The sequence below is a fragment of the Peromyscus maniculatus genome, chromosome 6 (assembly GCF_049852395.1).
Source record: "Peromyscus maniculatus bairdii isolate BWxNUB_F1_BW_parent chromosome 6, HU_Pman_BW_mat_3.1, whole genome shotgun sequence".
In the NCBI taxonomy this organism is placed as follows: Eukaryota; Metazoa; Chordata; class Mammalia; order Rodentia; family Cricetidae; genus Peromyscus; species Peromyscus maniculatus.
In genome coordinates this window covers 10,429,784-10,451,160 of record NC_134857.1, presented here as the reverse complement: position 1 = coordinate 10,451,160, position 21,377 = coordinate 10,429,784, and the positions used below count along the sequence as shown (strand labels likewise).

The following is a 21,377-nucleotide window of genomic DNA, read 5'->3' as shown; positions in this document are numbered from 1 at the left end:
GCTAAGGCTGAGCATTCATAATAAGTCTCTATGTCTTTATCTGGGAGCTAGCTGGCTGCCCAAAGAAAATGCCAACTACAGTTAGATGATTGGATTAATGAAGATGTGAATTAAATCTCTCTCCACTTTGGCAAATGTGTTAAAAAGGGTTGGCTCTTAATTTTCTTTAGTTTTGTTATATTCCAGTAAATTTTCACTGATCTTAAACCAGAATAGATTACCTGACCATTTTATAACCTTACAAATTATATTAAACTTAGTATGTTCATTTAATGTACACACAGATTTCTTAGGTAAATAATGAAATAGTAAGTTTATTATACAAAGGAGGCATTTTTTACTCTCTCCAGTTAAGTCAGTCTCACTGGTGGTAATTTACTGTGAAAATGCTATGTGCTCTAAGAAATGGCATCACTACTTCAGTCTGGAAGAATTGGGTGTTTTTATTATGTCTTCTCATTTCCGAGACTTGGACCCAAACAGGGAATTATGACTAAGAATTCAGTATTGGTAAACACATTGAATTTATTTCAGTGTAGTTTAAATCATGAAAACAAATAAGCATAACTAATTCATGGCAGAAATGAGAAATAGTCACCACGACTTTCATCAGTGCTATGGGAACTGACTCTCTGGAACTGAGAATTAAAATGCAGGGGTGAGGCAGTGAAATAAATTAATATGCGGGGATAGAGAGATGGGGAAAGTGGCAGCAGGTATCTGGATGGGTGTCACTCAATTCTCTACATCCATCTGGAGTGGAAAGACCACTAAGAAGCTACAGCCAACAACCCAAAGGTGTAGTGTAATTTATAAAATTGAAAAACCCATACTTATAGAAAACTCAAATATAAACTGGTAAATAAACTGATAACCAAAAAGTGTAGCTTATAATTGAAGTTAGAATAGTAATTCTATTTGTGTGTGTTCGTGTGTTGCTTTAGGCAAGCTACTCACGATTCTTCATTTTTCTATGTAATATATCAAATTTAGAAGCCAAGTGATTTCTAGTATGTATTTTATATCTAGAAAATTCTTTTTAGAACATTTATTTTAAAAAGTGCATAACCGATAAAAGATAGGCTTATCAAAAATTTTCAAACTGTTATATATTCACTTCCAATAATCTACAAATCTAATAAAATATAAAATGAATCAAATTTCAAAACTGTCTTTTGACCACTTAAAAACACCAAATATCTATTTAAAAAAATATAGTCTCAACTCAAAACAAAAACTGATTGGACTATTGGTTTTTTCCAGAATACTGAGTTCATTCTAAATGAACAAAAATTTACATACATTTTTCTGGGTTTTAAGAGAAATACTTCTTTTGGCTTCATTAAAAAAGTTACCTCTAAAGGAATATATTAATAAATAGCACAATTCTTCCTTAGTATCTAAATTTTCATAGGTATAAATATGAAATTTAACCCCAACAGTTTACCTACTGCTCCATAGGGTTTATAAACAGAAACGCTTTGAAGTTGATATTACTGTAGATTTTGCTTAAACAGTTAGAAGAGAACAACAATGAAAAACCCACAGGTCAGATTTTATCTCAGGAACAAAGAAGTCCAAAATGCAAAATAAAAATGGAATTAAGGCAGCTTGAACAGTATCTACAACTTACCCACCCAAAATAGTGCTGCCACAGTGGACGTCACTCCTGGAAAGGCTGCTTACAGTGAAAGCCAAAAGTCAAAACCATCACTGATGGATGCAAGGTCAGGTGCTTTTACTTCCAGGAGTGAAAAATAATGTTCACACAGCTCAAATGAATGGGGATTAATATGAATATGCACCTTACCAGAGACGTTTATATTTACTACTAGGGATGTCTTAGCAATTCCATGTCCTCAAAGTCAATATAATTGTTGTAAAAAAATCAACTGTGGCTCGGAATATCCATTCACAGTTGACCTCAACAGTGTGTCTGACGTAGGAGACTGACTATCGGTGACAGGAAGTAGCATATGGTCTTCAGTTCCAAGTGGAAGCGCTAAGGGTAGAGTCATATCAGAAGGCTTCACATCTAGAGTTTCTGACAGAGGACTTCTTTGTGTGGGATCTTGTTCACTTAAAGCAGGGTCATCTACACTGCAATCTGGAGTTTGATCTGTACCTGAAATGGAAGTCAGAAAGTACGTTGCCTTTAACAATACAAAACACGATTGTCTGAGGGAGGCTAATCCACATACAGGTCCTAGAAATTATGCTGGGCCTCCACACCCATGTGCAACCTGTTTCTCGCTCACCAATGTGCCTGATTTAAGCTTGCACTGATACTACTAGTGTTGGGCATGTCTGGGCGTCAAGAGCAGGGTCAAGCAAGCACCAATGCCATTACACAAATAGGTTTAACCATTCTAAACCGGGGTGAACCTTTTCTTATCTACCTTATTACATATTTGTCAAATTTCATATTCCGCCCTGTGGCACCCATCCCTCTTATTCTTGTTTAATGCTCTACTCAGTCATGCCTCAAATCCTTAACTAGGCTATGCATTCCTTGAGGGTAAATGCTCAGTTAAGACTTCTCCAATTCCTTCCAAATGTAGAAGGGCAGTAAATAAATCTTTGTACACTGGATATTTTAATAAGCAGCTCATATTATTCTGTGGCTTCAAGTCTATAGTACACCACTTATCATTTATCTCCAGACGTGAGAAACTGTTGACTAGACAAGTTACCACACTGACTAGAGATGCAGTCTGTCTTCACTTTACTACTGCTTTCAGCATCTGCTGCCACCCTAAACTGCGTGTGACTTCAGTAGCAGCATTAGATAGCCAACAGTGCACTATGTGTTTCATTAAGTTGCAATTCTCTGTATTCTTTAGTTGAACCAGTCAAGGAACAACCTGTGCTGTCTTGTCTTAGTGGCTCATCACAATGTCCTCTGCTTGGAATGAACCCATCCTGCCATCTCCATCCTCTGAATTCTTCTCTCTTCAACTTCTATAAAAACAAGTCTTTTCTTTCCTAACAACCCTCCCCTTCTTTAAATACTGTCATTATGTAGCCCAAGATGGCTCTGAACTTGGAGTCAGTCTGCTTTCCCTCAGCATCCTGAGTACTGGGACTACAGATAGGCATGTGCTACCATGTCCAGGTTAAACTTAAGCCCATTCTAATGCTTCAGAAGAACTATCTTCTTTAGCACTTGTATTTACAATGTCTGACAATTTTAATTTAGTTAGATCTCTGATGTTATATCAAGGTTGTAAGCTCTTGTTCAACTCCATATGCCCTGCAGTTATGTGAACCCCGTAGGTATTAAATGGACTGTTGAACAGATCACTGCAGTTTTTAGATGTTTCTACCTCAATCCTTACAATGGTATTAACATGTTTAGTTTTGTGGTGCTGGATGTTGCACCTGGGGCCTCATGCATGCTAGGTGAGCATTCTACCACATCCACTTATTATCATCTACATGCTTGTGAGACTTTTCTTCTTGGTAGAATGCCATGATAAGTATGGTGAGTCTCAGGCCTAAAAGTCTACAGGATGACTTCCTATACTGACAGATCATTTTTGAGCTAGCCACTTCCTCCCACTTTTCTAGGTTGATCTTCATGATGGCTCTTTTCTTCCTAACTACTGTCTGAATCACCCAGATGGCATTATTGAAAATAATGTTACTTAGCTTGTTATATTTACTTTCATTTTTGAAACTACTCACAAGTCATGGTTTGTTCTGAGAAAGGGATGTCCATGTAGCTCACTTTGAACCACACTCTTCCTGCCTCTGTCTCCTAAGTTCTGTGTGTGATATGTGCCACTATGCATTGTGGCAAGTCATATTTTTAAAGGAGGAAATAGCTGAAGTATTTTATTATTACTATTTTATATGTATGGGTGTTTTGCCTGCATGTATACCTGGTGCTTGTGGGGCCAGTAGAGGGAACAGGAGTTACAGACAGTTGTGAGCTGCCATGACAGTGCTGGGACTCTAACCAAGGTCCTCTGGAAGAGCAGCAGTGCTCTTAACTGCTGAGCCACCTCTCCAGCCCCTGAAGGTTTTTGGTTTTGTTGTTATTGCTGTTTATTTTAATGAAGTTCAATATTTCGAAAGAAGTGGAAAGAGGAATTTTCTGTAAATTATAAAGCTACTTTATATGTATATATCTAAGTTTTCGTTGCTGTTTTGTTTTCTAAAATTACTTCACTAGGTGTATGTATGTGTTAGTGTGTATATGTGTCTTCAGAGGACAGCTCTCAGCAAATTGTTCTTTCTTGTTATCTGTGGGATCTGGGAATAGAATTTAGGTTATTAGGCCTGAGCACAGGAGTCTCGAGTCCTGTTTTGTTGGGGATTTTTTTGTTTATTTGTTTGCTTTTGGGGACAGGGTTTCGCTATGTGGCTCTAGCTGGCCAGCAACTAGATTTGTAGCCGAGCTGGCCTTGAATTTGAGATCTTTCTGCTTCAGCCTCCTGAGTACTAAGATTTGAAGTGTGAACCACCACATCTGCCTATACCTGGTTTTAAATATACATCTAATTTACACTCTTGAATGCATATCTCAGCATGCTCAGGACCAGTGCCAACAGGGCAGTAAATGTTCTGCACACGCACTTACCAGAATGGACCTTTGTTTTGTGCTTCTTCAAATTTTTAATGTCTGTGTAAGAATTTCCACACAATTCACAGATAAATGGTCGTTCTCCTGAAAAGCAAGGTAAGAACTTTAAAAACTCAGTATTTTAAAAATTGCTAGCTGACACAAAATTATCAAAATGTTGATGAAAATATAGCAAAAAAATTATTTTAATCACTTGTTATGACAGTGAGATGAGAAATCCTATACACACAGATACACTTTTACTTCATAAAAAGTATAACCCAATTTCAGGAGAAATTAAGCATTCTCATTATCTGAAATTCTCAAAAATAATCTTTTTTATTGCTATCAGATACATATTGGATGCCATTTGTATGCTAAAACCTGGCTATAGAACTAGGGAAAAGTATAATTATGATTTTTGTTCTCATACACCTCACAGATGAGGAAATCCTCTAAGAAAGACTGACAATATTCTACAATATAATTGTTTTCAAATAAGAACTGTCCAGGCTGGGCCGTAGCTCAGAGGCAGACGGCAAGCACAGCACCTGCTAAGCTCTGAGTTTGCTCCCCAGCACTATGGGGCCGGGTGATGACTCAAGAACCATTTAATGCTTTACCCCAAACCCAAGGACTATGAGAATACAGGAGCTGGCGGTGAATGCCCCAAGCCCGCCTATTCACATTACTTTGGATAAGATTTATGAAAACAGGTTTTGAAAAGAAATTGCCAGTATATTCAAAGAGTAGCATTTTCCTTTCTTTTAATTTTTAATTTTCAATATTTTCTTCATACCATTTACATATTACATGTTATAACAAACATGTTGATATTATAATCTATTTTGAAAACTTGCATATAAGAACACCACTTTATAATTCTGATAGTTCCTTGGTATTATCTATTCATTTTTGATATATTTATTCAATTTAATGCAAGTGTTTTTGTTTGATGGATATCTGGCATATTTCTTAGAAAATGTACACAATTCTTAACCAAATTTAAATTATACTCTTAACAACTAAAAAAAGATAAAAGAAAGAAATGAACAAATAAAAACCTGATATGTATACATTAAAAACTTTTATCACGAATGACTAGATACTATATAGCCCACAATGGTTTCAAAGCCAAGGTTTACATACAAAGGAATTAAGAGAGAACAAAAAATAATACGTTCTCCCTAAACACAGACCTGTATGGGATCGAAAGTGTTTGTTGAGCTCTCCTGAGGAAATAAAACTTTTCCCACAAATACCACATATGTATGGTTTTTCACCTAGATGGAAAATAAAAGATAGCGAAGTGGTGTACTATACCAATATAATATTTATCAATCACAAGTGATCTAAAGTAATCTTTTAAAAATATCATCTACAGGAAAGCCTTCTACATTGTATCTTGGAGGCATTTTCAGTAATCCAACATAACAAACTATTATTTTATATTATCTGTCTAGCTTGATACTTTTCACATACACTAAAACATTCCTTCTGCAAATGTCTCTTTTCTCCTAGAAGAGATCACCTGGACAATGTGTTTCTTAAGAGTAAGAGCATGTTAAGCCACATTTCAAATCTCGCTTCTACTTTATTATTCAAGACGAACATGCACATTTAAGAAGACCATGCTTAGCAATCCACCGTACAAGTGAAGGGTCACTGGGTTTCAGAGCTGTGGTTTGCACCTGATGCATGTCTGTGTTGCAAAACTCAGAATGTCTATGCAAAGGAGGTAGCAAGCCACAAAACAAGTTTCCTACCTAACCCAACTCCCACTTAACTCCCTTTTCATACGCCTATTTAAAGGAGATTTAAAAAAAAAAAAGGCTAACAAGGTTTTCTCTAGTCATAAAAACATGTCTCAATTCAATTTATATATCTTCAGAATTATCCTGCTTTAATAAGTATAAGCTACAAGGTAAGTTTTCATCTTCCTTGTATTATTCTAGAAAATGTCAGATTTTTAATCCAAGAGTTATGTGAAATCATGAACATAACTTCAAAAACACCAATGCAGGTATCTAACTAAGAAGTCTAATCTATCTTTTGTAAGGGAACAATTCCCATCTCTTTTATCTACAACCTCACCGCAGCCAGTATCCTCTCTGTATTCCCTCTTACCTGTGTGTTTCCGAGAATGAGTGATCAGAGAACTAGAGACAGCAAACGCCTTCCCGCAGGTGTCACACACGTAAGGCTTCTCTCCAGTATGCCTACGGACATGATAGGTCAGCGTGCTGGCTTGGGCGAATCTCTGCCCACATCTATCACAAACATATGGCTTCTCTCCACTGTGCTTCCTATTAGTAAATACAAAGTAATATAACAGTAAGTAAAGCAATCTGGAGGTCAATGTATATATGAAGGATTTCTTACATAATTTTTCATGCAGCATTTTATTTCATCTTAATAGGCTAAGATTACACATTTAAATTCAATAGTTGTTTCTATGTAAAACCCTATGCCCCCCACCCCCGCTCCAAAAAAATTTTTTTTATGTCTCAAAACAGTAGTAGAGAAAGAAGTTAAAAAAAACTTCTGTTATTATCATTATATAGTTGTCTTGGAGTTTCTGTTGCTGTGATAAAGATCATAACCTAAAGTACATTTCAGCTTATATTTCCACATCATAATCCATCACTAAGGGAAGTCAGGGCAAGAACTGAATTAGAGGCTATGGAGGAGTGCTGCTTACTGGCTTGCTCACCATGGCTTGCTCAGCCTGCTTTCTTATACACCCAGGACCACCTGCCCATGTCTGGCACCAACCACAGTGAGCGGGGGCTTCTCAAATTAATCGTTAATCAAGGAAATGACCTATAGGCTTGCCTACAAGCAACCTGATGGAGAGAATGTTCTCAACCAAGATTCCCACTTCCTACATATGACAAAAACCAACTAATACAACAGTTATCACCAAACCCCAAATACAGCAATTATTTTGCCAGTCCATCTTACTGGTCAAAAGTTCTTCCTTCTCATCTACCTTCACACCCAGCTGACAGCTGCTTCATAGTTTACGGAGAAAAACTTAATCAGAAGAAAATCTGGGGCCAGTGAGTTGGCTCAGTAGGTAAAGGTACCTGCTGCCACCTAAGTTTGATCACTCAGGTTGTCCTCTGGCCTCCACAGGCATGCCATCCATAGTACAGGTATACACAAACACACACAACATAAACAAAAATGTAATTTAAAGAAGAAAAGTTCCATATCATAGCACCCTACCTAGAGCATCTATACATACGTATCTTGTTCTCTTTCTGACTGTCACTTGAAGGTTCAAATGACAGTTCAAATTTGTTTTAGTTCCGCTAAAACAAATCCCCTAACTCCGAGTGTTAATAGTTTGAATCTAGAATGCTCCCTAAAGGCCAAGTGCCAAAGGCGTGGTCCCCTTTAGGTGATGGAAACGAGGAGGTAGGACCTTGTTAGAAGAACTAGGTCACTGAGTTTCCAAGTTTACACCTTGGAGAACTATATCTTGTTCCAAGTCCCCTCGTCAGCCTCTGCTTCTGGACTGCCATAAGATGAGAGGTGGACTCCACTGTGCCCTCTCTGTCATACTGGTTGGCCTTACCTAAGGCCCAGGCGCTATGCGACCAACAGACCTTGGACTGAAACCCGCAACTATCTGCCAACATAGTTCTTTCCATCTTAGGGTAATTGCCTCAGATATTGTCTCAGTAACAGCTGGGTATATAGAAAAAAAGTAGTACCAGTGATGAGTTCACTGTGGTTGTATTTCACAATGTGGTCCAGGAGCTTTTAGAACTGACTTTAGGAGGAACTAGGGAAAGTTTAGAGATGCAGGTTAGAGAAGTTCTAGAAGATGCAAGCAGAGCTTAGTGGGTCATTCTGATGAAAATTTAGAAGACCATAATTCTGATAGAAATGTGGATAGGAGCCAGAAGTAAGAATGATGGACACATGCCGAAAACACTCCTGAGGCTGAGGCGGACAGCTTAAAAAGTTGAGGTCAACTGGAACACAGTTTTTAGAAAGGGGAGAGAGGGAGGAAGAATGAGAGCAAATGAAAAATGACAATAAAGACTGTGCTCATGAGTTACAGAAGGAAATAACGCCACCGGGAACTGAACTTGAGAACAATTTTGCATCTGGCAAATAACTTGTTTACATTTTATCCATGCTCTGAGACTCTGAGCTGGGTTTAAAGACTTAATTATTCCAGTGGAAGACATTTCAAGGCTGCACAGTACACAGATGTTATAAGCATTACTTGCTACTTTTAGCCAGATTTACAGTGAGTAAAAGCAAAGTGGAAACTTTGGAAAAACTTGGAGGTTTGGCTAGAAAAGAATTGTAGGTGAAGTTGGGCCAAGGAGGACACAGCTGAAGAACAGACGAGCACAGTGAAAACAAAGTCAACGACTGGAAACAGCTCAGCTAGAAAGCACGCTGGAAGCCTAAGTTTAATCAGGCAAATGATCATTCCAATCAATGGTATATTTTTGTAATCTCAGCTCTCAGAAGGAGAAGTAGGGGGATTTGGGGCTAGAGACCAGCCTGGGATATACAGCAAGACTCTGTCTCAAAAAAAAAAAAAAAAAAAAAAAAAAATGCCGGGCATAATGGTGCACACCTTTAATCTTAGCGGAGGCAGGCGGATCTCTGTGAGTTCAAAGCCAGCCTGGTTTATAGAGCAAGTTCCAGGACAACCAGAGCTACATACAGAAACCCTGTCTCAAAAAATCAAAATAAATAAATAAATAAATAAATAGGAAAAAATTGGCCAAATCTTACCCATCAAAAGCTACGGGTATGAAAATGTCAATTCACTTGCTTGAGAATAAAGTACTAGGCACCCTGCCCACATAGCCCCCTGTAGCCATGCTCCATACTGGCATTTGGAGTCTACTGTAGTCATGGTCCATGGGGCACCGTGGAGCTATCACAGCAATCAGGAAGAAGAGGCAGAGGAGGAGCTTGCAAGGGTGGCCAGGATAAGACACAATCCCTAGAAGCTCCGGACTCAGTTATTTAACCAGGTTTCAACACCTAAAATGTCACCTCCCCTAATTCTCTGATTAGGTCAGAGCCACTTCCTCAAACATCACCTCAACATTGCTGCACTGGGGACTCAGCCTTCCACAAATGAGCATTTGGGAAGTATTTCAGATCCAAACTATAATCTACCTCTAGCCCCAAATGTTCAAGCCCATCTCACATGAAAATGCATCCATCCATCTCTAAGAGTCAAAAGTCCAGGTCTAAAGTTTCCAAGACTTGGGGCAACTCTGAGTTGTGAGCATTTGCAAAAATCAAAACACGGTTTACATCAATTCCACGGTATAATTCCCATTCCAAAGGAGAGGAATGAGGAAATGCAAGGAAGATGAAAGCAAGGTGATAACCTGGCAGGGCAAGCATCAAATGATCAGCATGGGGTAACGTGAGGCTTGCTCTGGGTACTCGTAAAAATGGACTCATTAGGTCACAATAATTAACTCACTTAAAGGTCAAACAACTCGTGTTTTTTGGTTTGTTTGTTTTTTTACCTTGCATGAATCTTGAGATTGCTAGAAGTTGCAAACTGTAAATTGCACACATCACATTTATAGGGTTTTTCCTCACCATGATGCATGCGACTGTGGAAGACCAGCTGGCATTTCTGAGCAAATCCTTTATCACACAGTTCACATTTGTATGGCCTTTCCCCTAAAAGATCAATAACATTTGTATTAGGAAGGAAAAAAAATCCCGTTTAACTTGCTAAGGTCATAAACTTTTCAGGCTTTTAAGAGTGCCAATGGTACTGGTTTTGTTTTCAGAAAATGGTAACTTCTAAGTAGCCAAGGCAAATGGGAAGTCCTTCAGACTACTGAAAACACTAGGAGGAAAGAGATTAATCCTAACAGTGAACAGCAAGAAAAATGATAAAACACAAACCTACGTGTAACAATGGATGTTCACACTTTGCCAGCAGGTCATGCAAAACAGGTAACAGAGAAGCTGAGAGAGAACCATGTTCAAAAAAACCAATGAAGTCTAGAAGCATGTAATAAGAAGTACTGGTAATATGTGAAAATTGGACTGAGTTTTAATAATTGTCTCTGTTAAATACTTTAAAAGCTAGAACCAAGCCAGGCCTAATGGTACAGCTCTATAATCCTAATTACTCTGGAGGCTGAGGCAGGAGGATTACAAATCCAAGACTTACACAGCAAGTTCAAGGCTATCTTAGACAACTTAGCCAGACACAGTCTCAAAACAAAAAAAGTCACATGGGGAAGGGAAAGGGCTATAGCTTAGTGGGGGAGTACTTGCAGAGCATGCTCAAGGCCCTAGGTTCAATACCCAGCTAGGGCCAGGGGTTGGGACCAAGTTTGCGCTTGTTATGAGAGAAAATGACGTAAGGACCCGTTGCACTAGAACTTAAAATGTCAATTATAACAACGAGCTGTTAAATACTTGGTTACAATTACAAATAAGAGTTTAAGAGTCTAATGCTAAAACGTCTTACAAATAAAAGAATATGGCCAATTTTGTGGCAAGGCTGTCAATGCTGTATGTTCATATCATCTCTACTGGCTGGAGATACAACTTAGTACGGTGTGTGCTCAGGTGAGGTCCTGGGTTCAATCCCTAGTACCAAAATAGAACAGAAAACAAAAACAAAAAAAAAAAAACAAATCCATCACACAGCAGTCTTACCTGTATGAGTTCTTACATGTGTTTTCAGCTGGTTACACTGGGTAAAAGCCTTTCCACACAAGTGGCAGACATAGGGTTTGACTCCTTTATGTATTCTCATGTGCCTTCTCAAGCTGCTGGCTTCTGAAAACACCTTCCCGCATGTGTTACACATTGGCTTGGCCTTCGAATACCGCTGATCCAGCTCTTCCCCAGTGTTCTCCAGTTCATACGGATTCTTTACACTGGTTATATTAGACATGGAGTGTTCTTTCAGAGCACAGTGTGACTGTGACTTTCCACGTTTCCGTTTGACTGTAACAGTTTGCACAATATCTTGTGCTGGAAAAGTATTTTCCACAACTGAGGTCAACTCAAGTTCTGAATTATCATTTCCTTGGATGACTTGTTCGACCACAGGGGAGGACAATTTATTTGTATCTAGGAATAATTCAACAGATGCACTCTCTAAAACATCACTGGGATATTGCACTGTTTTATTCTGCCCTGGTTTCTGAGAATTGAAAGCCTTTTTCTTCTTTTTACTTTGAGACGATTTCTTTGCCAATGAACGTTGTTTAGGATTTGCCTGAACTAAGTCTGTAGACACTTCTGATTTCTCCCGATTGTTATAATCTCGCAGAGTAAGAAGACAGGTCTGTTGATTCAATTCGATGTTTCCAGTAATACTAGATATTTCTGTAGAAGAGGGACTAGCAATAAAAGCAAAATCTTCCATCTTTATTTTACATTTAGTTACTACCTCTTCTACTTTGAGATAGTCAGCAGCCTGATGAATTTCTTTAACATTCCAACTGTAAGGAAACAAGGCTAGATGACAATATTCCAACCAAAAGGAAAAGTTGAAGCAATTGCACATATACTTGAATGTCTTTTAAAGAAATAATGAAGCAGAATTATGGAAAAACTTAAACTAAGTAACAAATTTATAAAATGTAATTTTACAGATTGTTTGAGCAGGTATCTCCAATTTTATAGATACTAAAAAGATGAAAAGAATGCCTACTTATAGATGTTGATGAACCATTATGGAATAGCAAAATGTTATATTTTCTGGCTGCTTAAAAAACAGGCAAAAAAAGACTTGCATTGAAAACTGGTTGTTGGGTGGTCAGCAAGCTGGCTCCACAGGTAGAAGCGTTAGCTGAGCAAGCCTAAAGAGCCAAGGAACCCACATAATAGTCGACATACCTAGGATCTCAGTGTTCCTACACCAAGGTGTGAGACAGAGACAGAAACAAGACCCTGCCTCAACAAGAAAGAGAAACTAGTCCCCAGAACTGTCCTCTGATGTCCACATGCACACTGTGGCACACACATGTGCATGTGCACACACACACACACACACACACACACACACACACACACAAATCTGTTTAATTTCTTTTGAGACAGGGTCTCACTATGTAGTTTTGACTAACCTGAAACTCACTCTATAGACCAGGCTGGCCTCAAACTCATAGCATTCACCTGCCTCTGTCTCCTGCGTGCTGGGAATAAAGGCATGTGTACCATGCCCTGCTATTTTTTTTTTTTTAATGTTGTTGACAATACACTGCTTCCTCCCATCTCTTCCAAGGTTTCTTCAGATGCCAATCAAGTTTTCTGGATTGGCAACAGAGCTCAATGAAATATTTCCTACTTTTCTGTTCTGCTCTCTGAGGTACTTTTATCTATGCTTCTCAAACTTTACTGTCAATATGAATCATGGAGGGGTCTTGTTAATGAAGACTGAAAGACTAAATTCCGCCATCAATGATAGTGCCAGACAATCTGCAACTGTAATGCACTCCCTGTTAGGTCAATGTAGCTGGCCCATGGATTACAATTGGGAGGGACAAGAGTTCATAATGTGCTAACCTCTCTCTAGCTCAGCTTACTGTCAGAAAAGCTTATCACGCTAGCTTTGTATGGAAAGACAAGTCACACTGTTCAACATTCCAGTCATATTTACTATCCACCAAGAGTGGTACCAAGAGGAGTATTATTAGACATTTATAGTATAGAAAAGAGGTGGTTGGTTTATTTAGCACTGGATCCAGCATTCTATGAATTAACCAGGGTGAGGCATCACTGGCTTAAAATTCCTAAGTTGTAAAAACAAGAGTTTAGTTGGTATTAATAAACTGCTAATAAGATTGAAGTGTGACATCTTGGGCTAATACAAGCATATAGATACACACCCTCAAGTAAACTTCCTGCTGGCCATTTTGCCAAGTGTTACTTGGTTCACTAACAAAGCTCTCTTCTGTTTTCTTCCCTGTAAGTCAGAAATAGGTTCCAATTATAGTTGATAACATATAATAATGACAATATTGTTACTGCTTTTTTAAGAGGGAATAAACTTTGAAGTAAAATAAAAATAACCAGAACATTGACTGTCTGGGTCTCCGAGACTATCTTGCACGTGCACTGCTCTCTACCAACTTCTCACCACCATCTAGTCCCACCTTTGTCTCCAATGCCACTGAGTTGTACTTTCACCTCATTTACTATTCTCCTGGCTGTCTAAAATGTCTTTTATGACAATCATTTTCTACTCACTGTAGGCTAAAGAGCTGTATGGAATTTGGAAACCTATTCACCAGCCGAAAATATTTTATTCTCTGGGAAAATCCACTCAAATTTTTAAACTTATTACATATCAACTTCTGGTATATAGTGTGTTTGAGTCTCATCCCTAGATAAGAAAATATTATTCAAGATATTTTCTTATAGGCTCATTGTGAATAGATTTAGAATAGATCATGAATCTTTACAATTGAGTTAATTCTCTATATTAGAAAATGTATTCTCTAATACAAACTGTACTTTACAATGTACATTACAGCATCAACACTGACGATAAACATTTCATTATATATATTTTCATAGGATAAAAATAAAATCTGCTCTACCACTTAATACATTTAACTAAAATAAATCTATTGGTCTCAAAGTATATTTGTGCTTTGTGTTCCATTACATGAACCATCAAACAGAAAACAGGGTGAAATAAACTCTAAAAATAACAAAACTAGCATTAAATCACATACTAACTATACAATGCCAAAACAATAATTTCCACAAACTATTCCACAGCCTATAATCTTAATGAAGACACCAGATGAAGAAAAGCAATCATAGTTTTACTTGAAAAACTGATCTTCTTGGGGCTGAGGAGGTTAAGTGCTCTCACTGCTCTTAAAAAGGAGCACAGGTCAGTTCTCAGCACCTCCATCAGGTGGCTCAAGTTCCACGGGACCCAGTGCTCTTTCCTGGCCTCCAAGGGCATCCACACATGTATAAATACATGAAAAAAATTAGTCAAGCGAGTCTTTAAATGTGGTTTTCTTTACACGCATCAAGCTACAGTGCTTCCAAATTCATTTCTACCTTTTAAATAGTAACTGAAGATTATTTAATTAAGTATAATAATTCTCAAGGGCTGTGGCTGGGAAAGTTCAGTGGGAGAATGCTTGTCTAGCATACACGAAGCACTGGGTTCAATTCTAATCAATACAGACACATACACACATATTCTCTCTCACTCTCTCTCCCCCAAAAGAGCCAAAGAATTTAAGTAACTTGTTAGAACCAAGAAATAACCAAAGCAATCTAGCTCTTAAGATCACTTATTTTCTATTATGTTGCTTCTTTCTTCTCTCCCTCCCTCCCTCCCTCCCTCCCTCCCTCCCTCCCTCCCTTTCTTTCTTCCTTCCAGAGAGAAAGAAAGACATTCATTTTGGGGGGCTGGAGAGATGGCTCAGCAATTAAGAGCACTGGATGTTTTCCAGAGGGCCTGGGTTCCATTCCTAGCACCCACATATTGGCTCACTCTAGTTCCAGGGGACCCAACACCCTCTTCTGGCTTCCATGGGCACCAGGCATGCAAATGATACACAGACATACACACAGGCTAAACACCCATACACATGCAATAATAGTTTTTTTTAAATGAGATACATTTTTGTTAATTATGTGCACGTGTATGTGTTGGGAAAAGTGTATATGAGTACAGATGTCCACAGAAACCAGAAGAGGGCATCAGATTCCTCTAGAGCCACCCTGAGTGCTATGAACTTAACTGGAATCCTCTGCAAGAGCAGTTGAATGACAATAAATGAATGAATGAATGAATGAATGAATGAATGAATGAATAGAGGGAGGGAGGATGGATGAATGGACTTGACTGCTCCTAGGTATGGTGGAAGAGAAGGTTTACTGTAGATAAAAGGGAGACATAGTCAGAGGCAGAGACATCTGTAGAGTCCAGAGTGAACATGAACCTGAGTTGGGGGCGGGAGCTGCCAACCAAGAGGAGAAGCCTGGGCAAGATGAGAGGCAGAGGGGAGGGGAAAGGACTAGAAGGAAGGTAGCTGTGATGGGGGAGAGGGTGGAAGCAGGAAGGGTGTTTATCGGTGGGACCAAAGGATTAGTTTGGCTCTTAATAGCTCCCCAAAATGAATGTCTTTCTTTCTCTCTGGAAAGAAGGAAGGAAGGAAGGCAGAGAAGGAGGGAGGGAGGGGGGAAAGAAGCAAAAGAACAGAAAATTAATTTTGATGGCCAACAGGACATGAGATGGGACAGAAAGTGTAGGGAAGAAGGCTTGGAACAAGGGCAGACATACAGAATCCAGTGAGGAAGGCTGGAAGGGAGAAGAAAGGGGTCTCCTTCCATCTTTCCACGGCCATGAGAGTTGTCAAGGTCCTTTCTGTCTGACTGTCTGGGGTATAAGGGCCGTTCTCGAGTACCAAGACGCACCAGTAATGTCGGTTTGAGTTGAGTTGCTGGAGCCATCTCATCACTAATGGTGGCCAGTGAGTGAGGGTTTGATGGCTAATAGGGAGGTCTCTGGGGAGGAGGGATTGTCACCCAAGTTCTGCCACCAAGAGGGAGACACAATGGTCTGAGGAGAAAGCCGGGGACCTGCTGATGGGATTTTTGGACTGTTTGGAACAGACACCAGATTTCGGCAGAAAAGCCTTGATAAGAAAAACGGAAAACCTCCAGCCAAGCTGAACTGAATGGAATGTGCCGGCCAGCCATCTCAGGGAGCATGCCACCCACTAGACAGAGCAGGGACGTAGGACGATCAACAGTCATCACCTGATGTTTTGGGGAGTGTTCAAGATGGCTAGTAAAGGGAAACTCACCAACAGCCACTGTTGTATGAAGGCGGCAGGTGCCAGATAGTAGAAGTCCAGAAAGTGCAAGAACTGAGTGGTGGTGGGTGGTCCTATAAACCAATCCGAGTTATATTATCAATGAAGCGGGGCGGCCTTGGAGGTGGCACAGAACATACCCAGACACCAAATTCTCAGCACAAAGGAGATTTTATTACTCCTGAGATTGGGGCAGGGCAGGGGGGGGGGGCTGCCTTTGGATGGGGTAAAGACATCAGCAGGCGTCTCTGCAAGAGTGAGTTTTTAAGGAATAAAGGGGAAGTCAGTGCCAGGGTGACTTGGTGAGTCCTGATTGGACAGGTCAGCCAGTGTAGACAAATAATGAACTTTGGCTGCTGAACCTTGATGTTTTGATAGCTGGGCCTTGGTGATCAGCCTCAGGAATGAGTTGGGCATAAGGAAGTGACCAAATAAGGGACTGGACCTTGGTGACTAGCTTGAGGAATGTAATCTAATGGTTTAGCAAGAGAGACAGAAGGGGGAAGGGCTTGGACCTGGTAGAGTCCAGGCCTGCTAAGTTAATAGCTAAATACTGTCCTTCCTATTTCAGCATAAATCGTTTAGACTTCAGGCTAGGTTCACACCAGTATAATAACCACTCACCAGGAAAGACACAGGCAGGCACAGGCACGCACGCGCGCGCGCGCGCACACACACACACACACACACACACACACACACACACAGGTGAAGGGCGGGGGTAGGGGTGAGGGTAGGGGGAACTAAACATTTGCTCTTCTTTACACTGGCTCTTTGCATGAAGACACAAAGGAATGTGCTTCCAGGATGTTCAAGTCAATTTAAGATTTTTTTCACAAACAGTGAATTAAGAAAGAGAAACCACTTGGCGGTGGTGGCGCACGCCTTTAATCTCAGCACTCGGGAGGCAGAGGCAGGTGGATCTCTGTGAGTTCGAGGCCAGCCTGGACTACCAAGTGAGTTCCAGGAAAAGGCGCAAAGTTACACAGAGAAACCCTGTCTCGAAAAACCAAAAAAAAAAAAAAAAAAAGAGAAACCAGCTGGGTGATGGTGATGTGTGTCTTTAATCTCAGTACTGAGGCTGAGGCTTGTGTCTGTAATCCTAGCAGTCTAGGGACTGGATTTGAGGCCATCCTCAGTTACAGAGTCTCTTTCTGGTCAGTCTAAGCTACAGAAAGAGAACTTGTCTCTAAAAAAATAGAAAAGAAAAAGGAAACTGAAACTAAAAAAACCCTAAAAGGTAAAAATCAAAAAGTCTACCAAAATCCACTACTCTGAAGTTACTAGTAAATATTCTACATTCTTTAACTAGAAGCACTCAATCATCAAAGCATCCAATTAATCAATTATTTACCACATTTAAATAACTGTGGGAGATTAATTTATCTCTGCTTGTTACAATCAAGAGGCATCTTGATTCTAGCATGTATAAGAAGTCTATTCCATAATAAGCTACAAGACAAAGGAAAGGATCTGAATTGTGTGTATGCATACATCAGTAAAGATGGTCTGGAGAGATTATGTACGAAGACAGTGCTTATCAGTAGGTAGCAGAAGTTCATGATTTTTCCCCTTCTAATTTTCATTTAAGAAATGTAGACCTTGCCGGGCGGTGGTGGCGCACGCCTTTAATCCCAGCACTCGGGAGGCAGAGCCAGGCGGATCTCTGTGAGTTCGAGGCCAGCCTGGGCTACCAAGTGAGTCCCAGGAAAGGCGCAAAGCTACACAAAGAAACCCTGTCTCGAAAAACCAAAAAAAAAAAAAAAAAAAAAAAAAAAAAAAAAAAAAGAAATGTAGACCTTAACAGGGCACAGAGTAAAGAGATAAAACATAAAGTAAACTAATGTTCGTTGTAAGCTGGGGGCTTCAAGGAATCTTCCCTTAATCTTTAAAATAACACCAATAGTTACTACTACTCACTTTTATGAGGAGATTAAGGCCCAGAGAGGCGTTATTAATGGAGATACATGATCAGCCAGCCAGAGAGATACAATTCCAATGTCTATAATTTTTTCTTTCGGTAGTTCTGGCCGGCCTGGAATTCAGAGATACACCTGCCTCTACTTGCCAGGTTCAGGGATTAAAGGCCTGCACCACCATGACTGACCTATAAATCTGTTCTATCAGTCAATAGTCTAAATGAAGGAAAGAAGGCAAGTATAATGTGACTAGATTTTGTTTTTTCCCTCTCTACCTCTTCTTCTACAACTAGGAATGTATCACTATTAGTCTAATTTTCATATAGAGGAAACAATATATCTCTACTCTGAGACTCTGAAAACCTACTTGCTATTGAAGGGGCAGCAGCAAGCATCTTTGGAGGTAGCAGTATGTGTGCATTCGTGTGCACATGGACATGCAGATGCACGTGTATTTGTGTGTGGAGGCCACAGCTGACTCGGTATCTTCCAGGTGCTCTCACTGAATCTGAAGCTCACAGATTCTGCTGGGCAGGCTGGCCAGCTAGTGAGCTCCACCCCAGCAGCATTGGGATTACACAAATGCTTTCCTGTTGGTGCTAGGAATCCAAAATTAGATTCTCACACTTGCACGGCAAGCACCTGACCACTGGAGGCGCCACTGGGGCCAGGAGTTAGAGTCTGAAGAGCAGCACAGTAAACCTCTGGCTTGACTGGAGCTTTGGGTAGGTTAACAACAGTGACAGAGTTATTGTTACTCATATTCCCACAAAGTTACCTTCTAGAACCATGATCAGAAAGTCATGCACATTGTTACATGAGTTAGCAGTCAAAGCACTAGGACATGAGCCAGAGGTGGTTCTTTCAACACTACTCCAAAACCTCATAAGAAGCAAGGGACAGAGTGGGGAAGAAGGCCCAAGGAACACCAAGACCAAAAGCAACGGGCAATTCAAATTCACTTAGAAGTCACTGTTTAAAACTTCACATTTGCAAAATTCAAATAGAGAGCTTTTTTCCCCCAAGTGAATAAGTACATCGGACAGAATTCTTGATTTTAAGGGTTTTTTTTTTTTGTGGTTATCAAACATCTTTTCATCCTAAACAAAGCTAATGAAGCTGTGTGTGTGTGTGTGTGTGTGTGATGTATGTTGTGTATAGTACGTATATGTACAGATATATGTATATATACACATACACACACAAACACATGTGTATGCATATAATAGTGCTTGTCAACACTGAGAATGAGTGTAGAGAGTGAATGGTTAAAAAAAATATGAATCTATTTTAGCTCTGAAGACTGACTAGCTTTTATAACTGAGTAAAAACGTGTACTTTACCTGTCGAGATTTAAAGTTCCCGTATATATAAACTCCAACAGTTTCTGAAATCCGTCAGCCTTCACCTGACTCTGATCAAGAAAAACATTGTTCTCAGAAGTGCTTCTGTAGATCGCACCGAAATACTCACTAAAGGAGGCAAGCACATTCCTATGCGCCTTAAACTCGAACTCGCCAATCACTACGGTACAGTCGCAAAGAAATCCTGCTTCCCGCTGCTTGTTCAGTCTCTCTAAAAGGTGCTCACAGTGGTGTGAATACTGCATTTTGATATCAGAATGGAATTTTACCCTTGATCTAAAAGACAAAAAGAAACAGCGAATCAATAACCATCAGCCCTCATCAGATCAGGCCGAGACGGGAGAGTGGAGAAGGAACAAGACTAAACAGGAAGAATGGAGTTCTCACTTCCCGCGCCCCCTTCCCCAAAGCCTGATCAAACACACACGGTGATTATGTGCCTTTCTTTGTTTTAATGCACTGGGACACTAATGCAATAAATGAAGGAAACCAGCGTCATGAGCTGTAAAAGGGTCTTAAAATCCTAAGCTTTTATAGTTGACCTCTCAAACTTTCAAGCTCAGGAGGAATATTTATCTGGAGGTGCTTGAACAAAGAACTGACTGCCTGGGGACGCGGGGATAGGAACGGGGCGCGAGTTGTTTAAATCGCTCTCTGATCACGGAAACCTGTAGGCACAGCCGGTGCGGTCCCTTCCAAGCGCCAGGCAGGTGCAAGGGGGCGGGAACGCCGCACCAGACGCGGGGTGTCAGAGCCTCCGTCACTCCCCGGGGGAGGACACACCCCTTGCCGGCCGCTGCAGGCCGGGCAGCGGCGGAGTGACAGCCCCAGCCCGCCCGGCCGCCCGCCCGGCCTCCGCTGCCCTGCCCTCCTCCCAGCTCGCACTCCCGCGAGTTCCCACGGGCTGCAGCGCCCGCCGCCGCCGAGGCTGCCTCTCCCAGGACACCCGCCTCCACCCCGAAGCGCGCCCGCTCTGCAAGGCGCCAGGCCCCGTCGGACCCCGGGATCCAGGCGCGCGAGGACCGCAGGCCAGGCAGAGGGCGGCACTCACCGGTAGCCGCCCAAGGGAAACAGTTTCCTCACTCTCTCTCCGCCATCTTGGGAGGACGTCACCGCGACGCTCCGCCTCTCCCTTCCTCCTCCGCTGTAGCGTCACGTCCGGCTGTGTGGGCCAGTGGGGACACGGGCCATGGGACTGCCGAGGTCCGCCAGGGCGGGCGAGCTGGCTCCCAGAGGCCTACCCGGGGCGCCGGAACACACCTCAGTGCTCACTCACACCCTACGCCAGACGCTCACCTTGTCAGCCCGCAGCCGTGGGCCCGGATTCCGGGCTGAGACCCCGCTCGAGCGCACGGCCGGCCTCTCCCGGAGCCGCGCTGCGCACTGCATGCTGGGAATTGTAGTTCTTCCCCTCTCCTGTCATCCTCTCTTCATTAGCGCCCCTCCAGCGGAGACTGCGGCGCTGTGCACCCTGGCTCCTGACCGTGGCGGGTGGGAGGGATGTGCTTGAGTCGAGACCAATCACTCCTTCCTCTTTTGCATTCCCGAAAGCTCTTGGGACCCCCAGAGTTCTGTTTGAGCCGGCCACTGAAGCTCATCTTCCAGGATGCCCTTACCTGGTGACGGAAGGCAGAGATGCACGAAAGCAAAGCAAAGCAGCAGGGCACACTGGGCATGCGCAACACGAGAGGAAGGTGGGCTTTCT

At 41.2% G+C, this 21,377-nt stretch overlaps 1 protein-coding gene across 12 annotated transcripts; it reads right to left on the bottom strand.

Annotated features, from left to right (window-relative positions):
- Window positions 1–500: 500 nt before the first annotated feature.
- Window positions 501–21,110, bottom strand: Mynn (myoneurin). Of its 12 annotated transcripts, none has more exons than XM_076573906.1 (9): window positions 20,969–21,110; window positions 19,652–19,948; window positions 13,429–13,505; window positions 11,246–12,039; window positions 10,090–10,249; window positions 6,695–6,873; window positions 5,767–5,850; window positions 4,586–4,672; window positions 501–2,125 (listed from the first exon to the last, which is right to left on the bottom strand). In XM_076573906.1, the coding sequence occupies exons 4-9, from the start codon at window positions 11,961–11,963 to the stop codon at window positions 1,866–1,868; spliced, it is 1,488 nt and encodes a 495-aa protein (XP_076430021.1). In that variant the 5' UTR covers window positions 11,964–12,039; window positions 13,429–13,505; window positions 19,652–19,948; window positions 20,969–21,110; the 3' UTR covers window positions 501–1,865. The 12 variants fall into 12 exon arrangements, with proteins under 12 accessions (XP_076430021.1, XP_076430020.1, XP_042134842.1 ...); XM_076573905.1 differs by lacking the exon at window positions 20,969–21,110 and adding an exon at window positions 20,724–20,842; XM_042278908.2 differs by lacking the exon at window positions 20,969–21,110 and adding an exon at window positions 20,724–20,842 and having other exon boundaries at window positions 19,782–19,948.
- Between the last annotated feature and the right edge of the window lie 267 nt (window positions 21,111–21,377).

Excerpts from the sequence above, each read along its gene's own strand:
- Mynn (XM_042278906.2), bottom strand. The coding sequence starts at position 19,917 with ATGCAGTATTCACACCACTGTGAGCACCTTTTAGAGAGACTGAACAAG. Across the intron at positions 12,040-19,651 it reads GGAACTTTAAATCTCGACAG|TTGGAATGTTAAAGAAATTC; the intron begins GTAAAGTACACG and ends GTTTCCTTACAG. Across the intron at positions 2,126-4,585 it reads CAAAACAAAGGTCCATTCTG|GTACAGATCAAACTCCAGAT; the intron begins GTAAGTGCGTGT and ends CTTCCATTTCAG.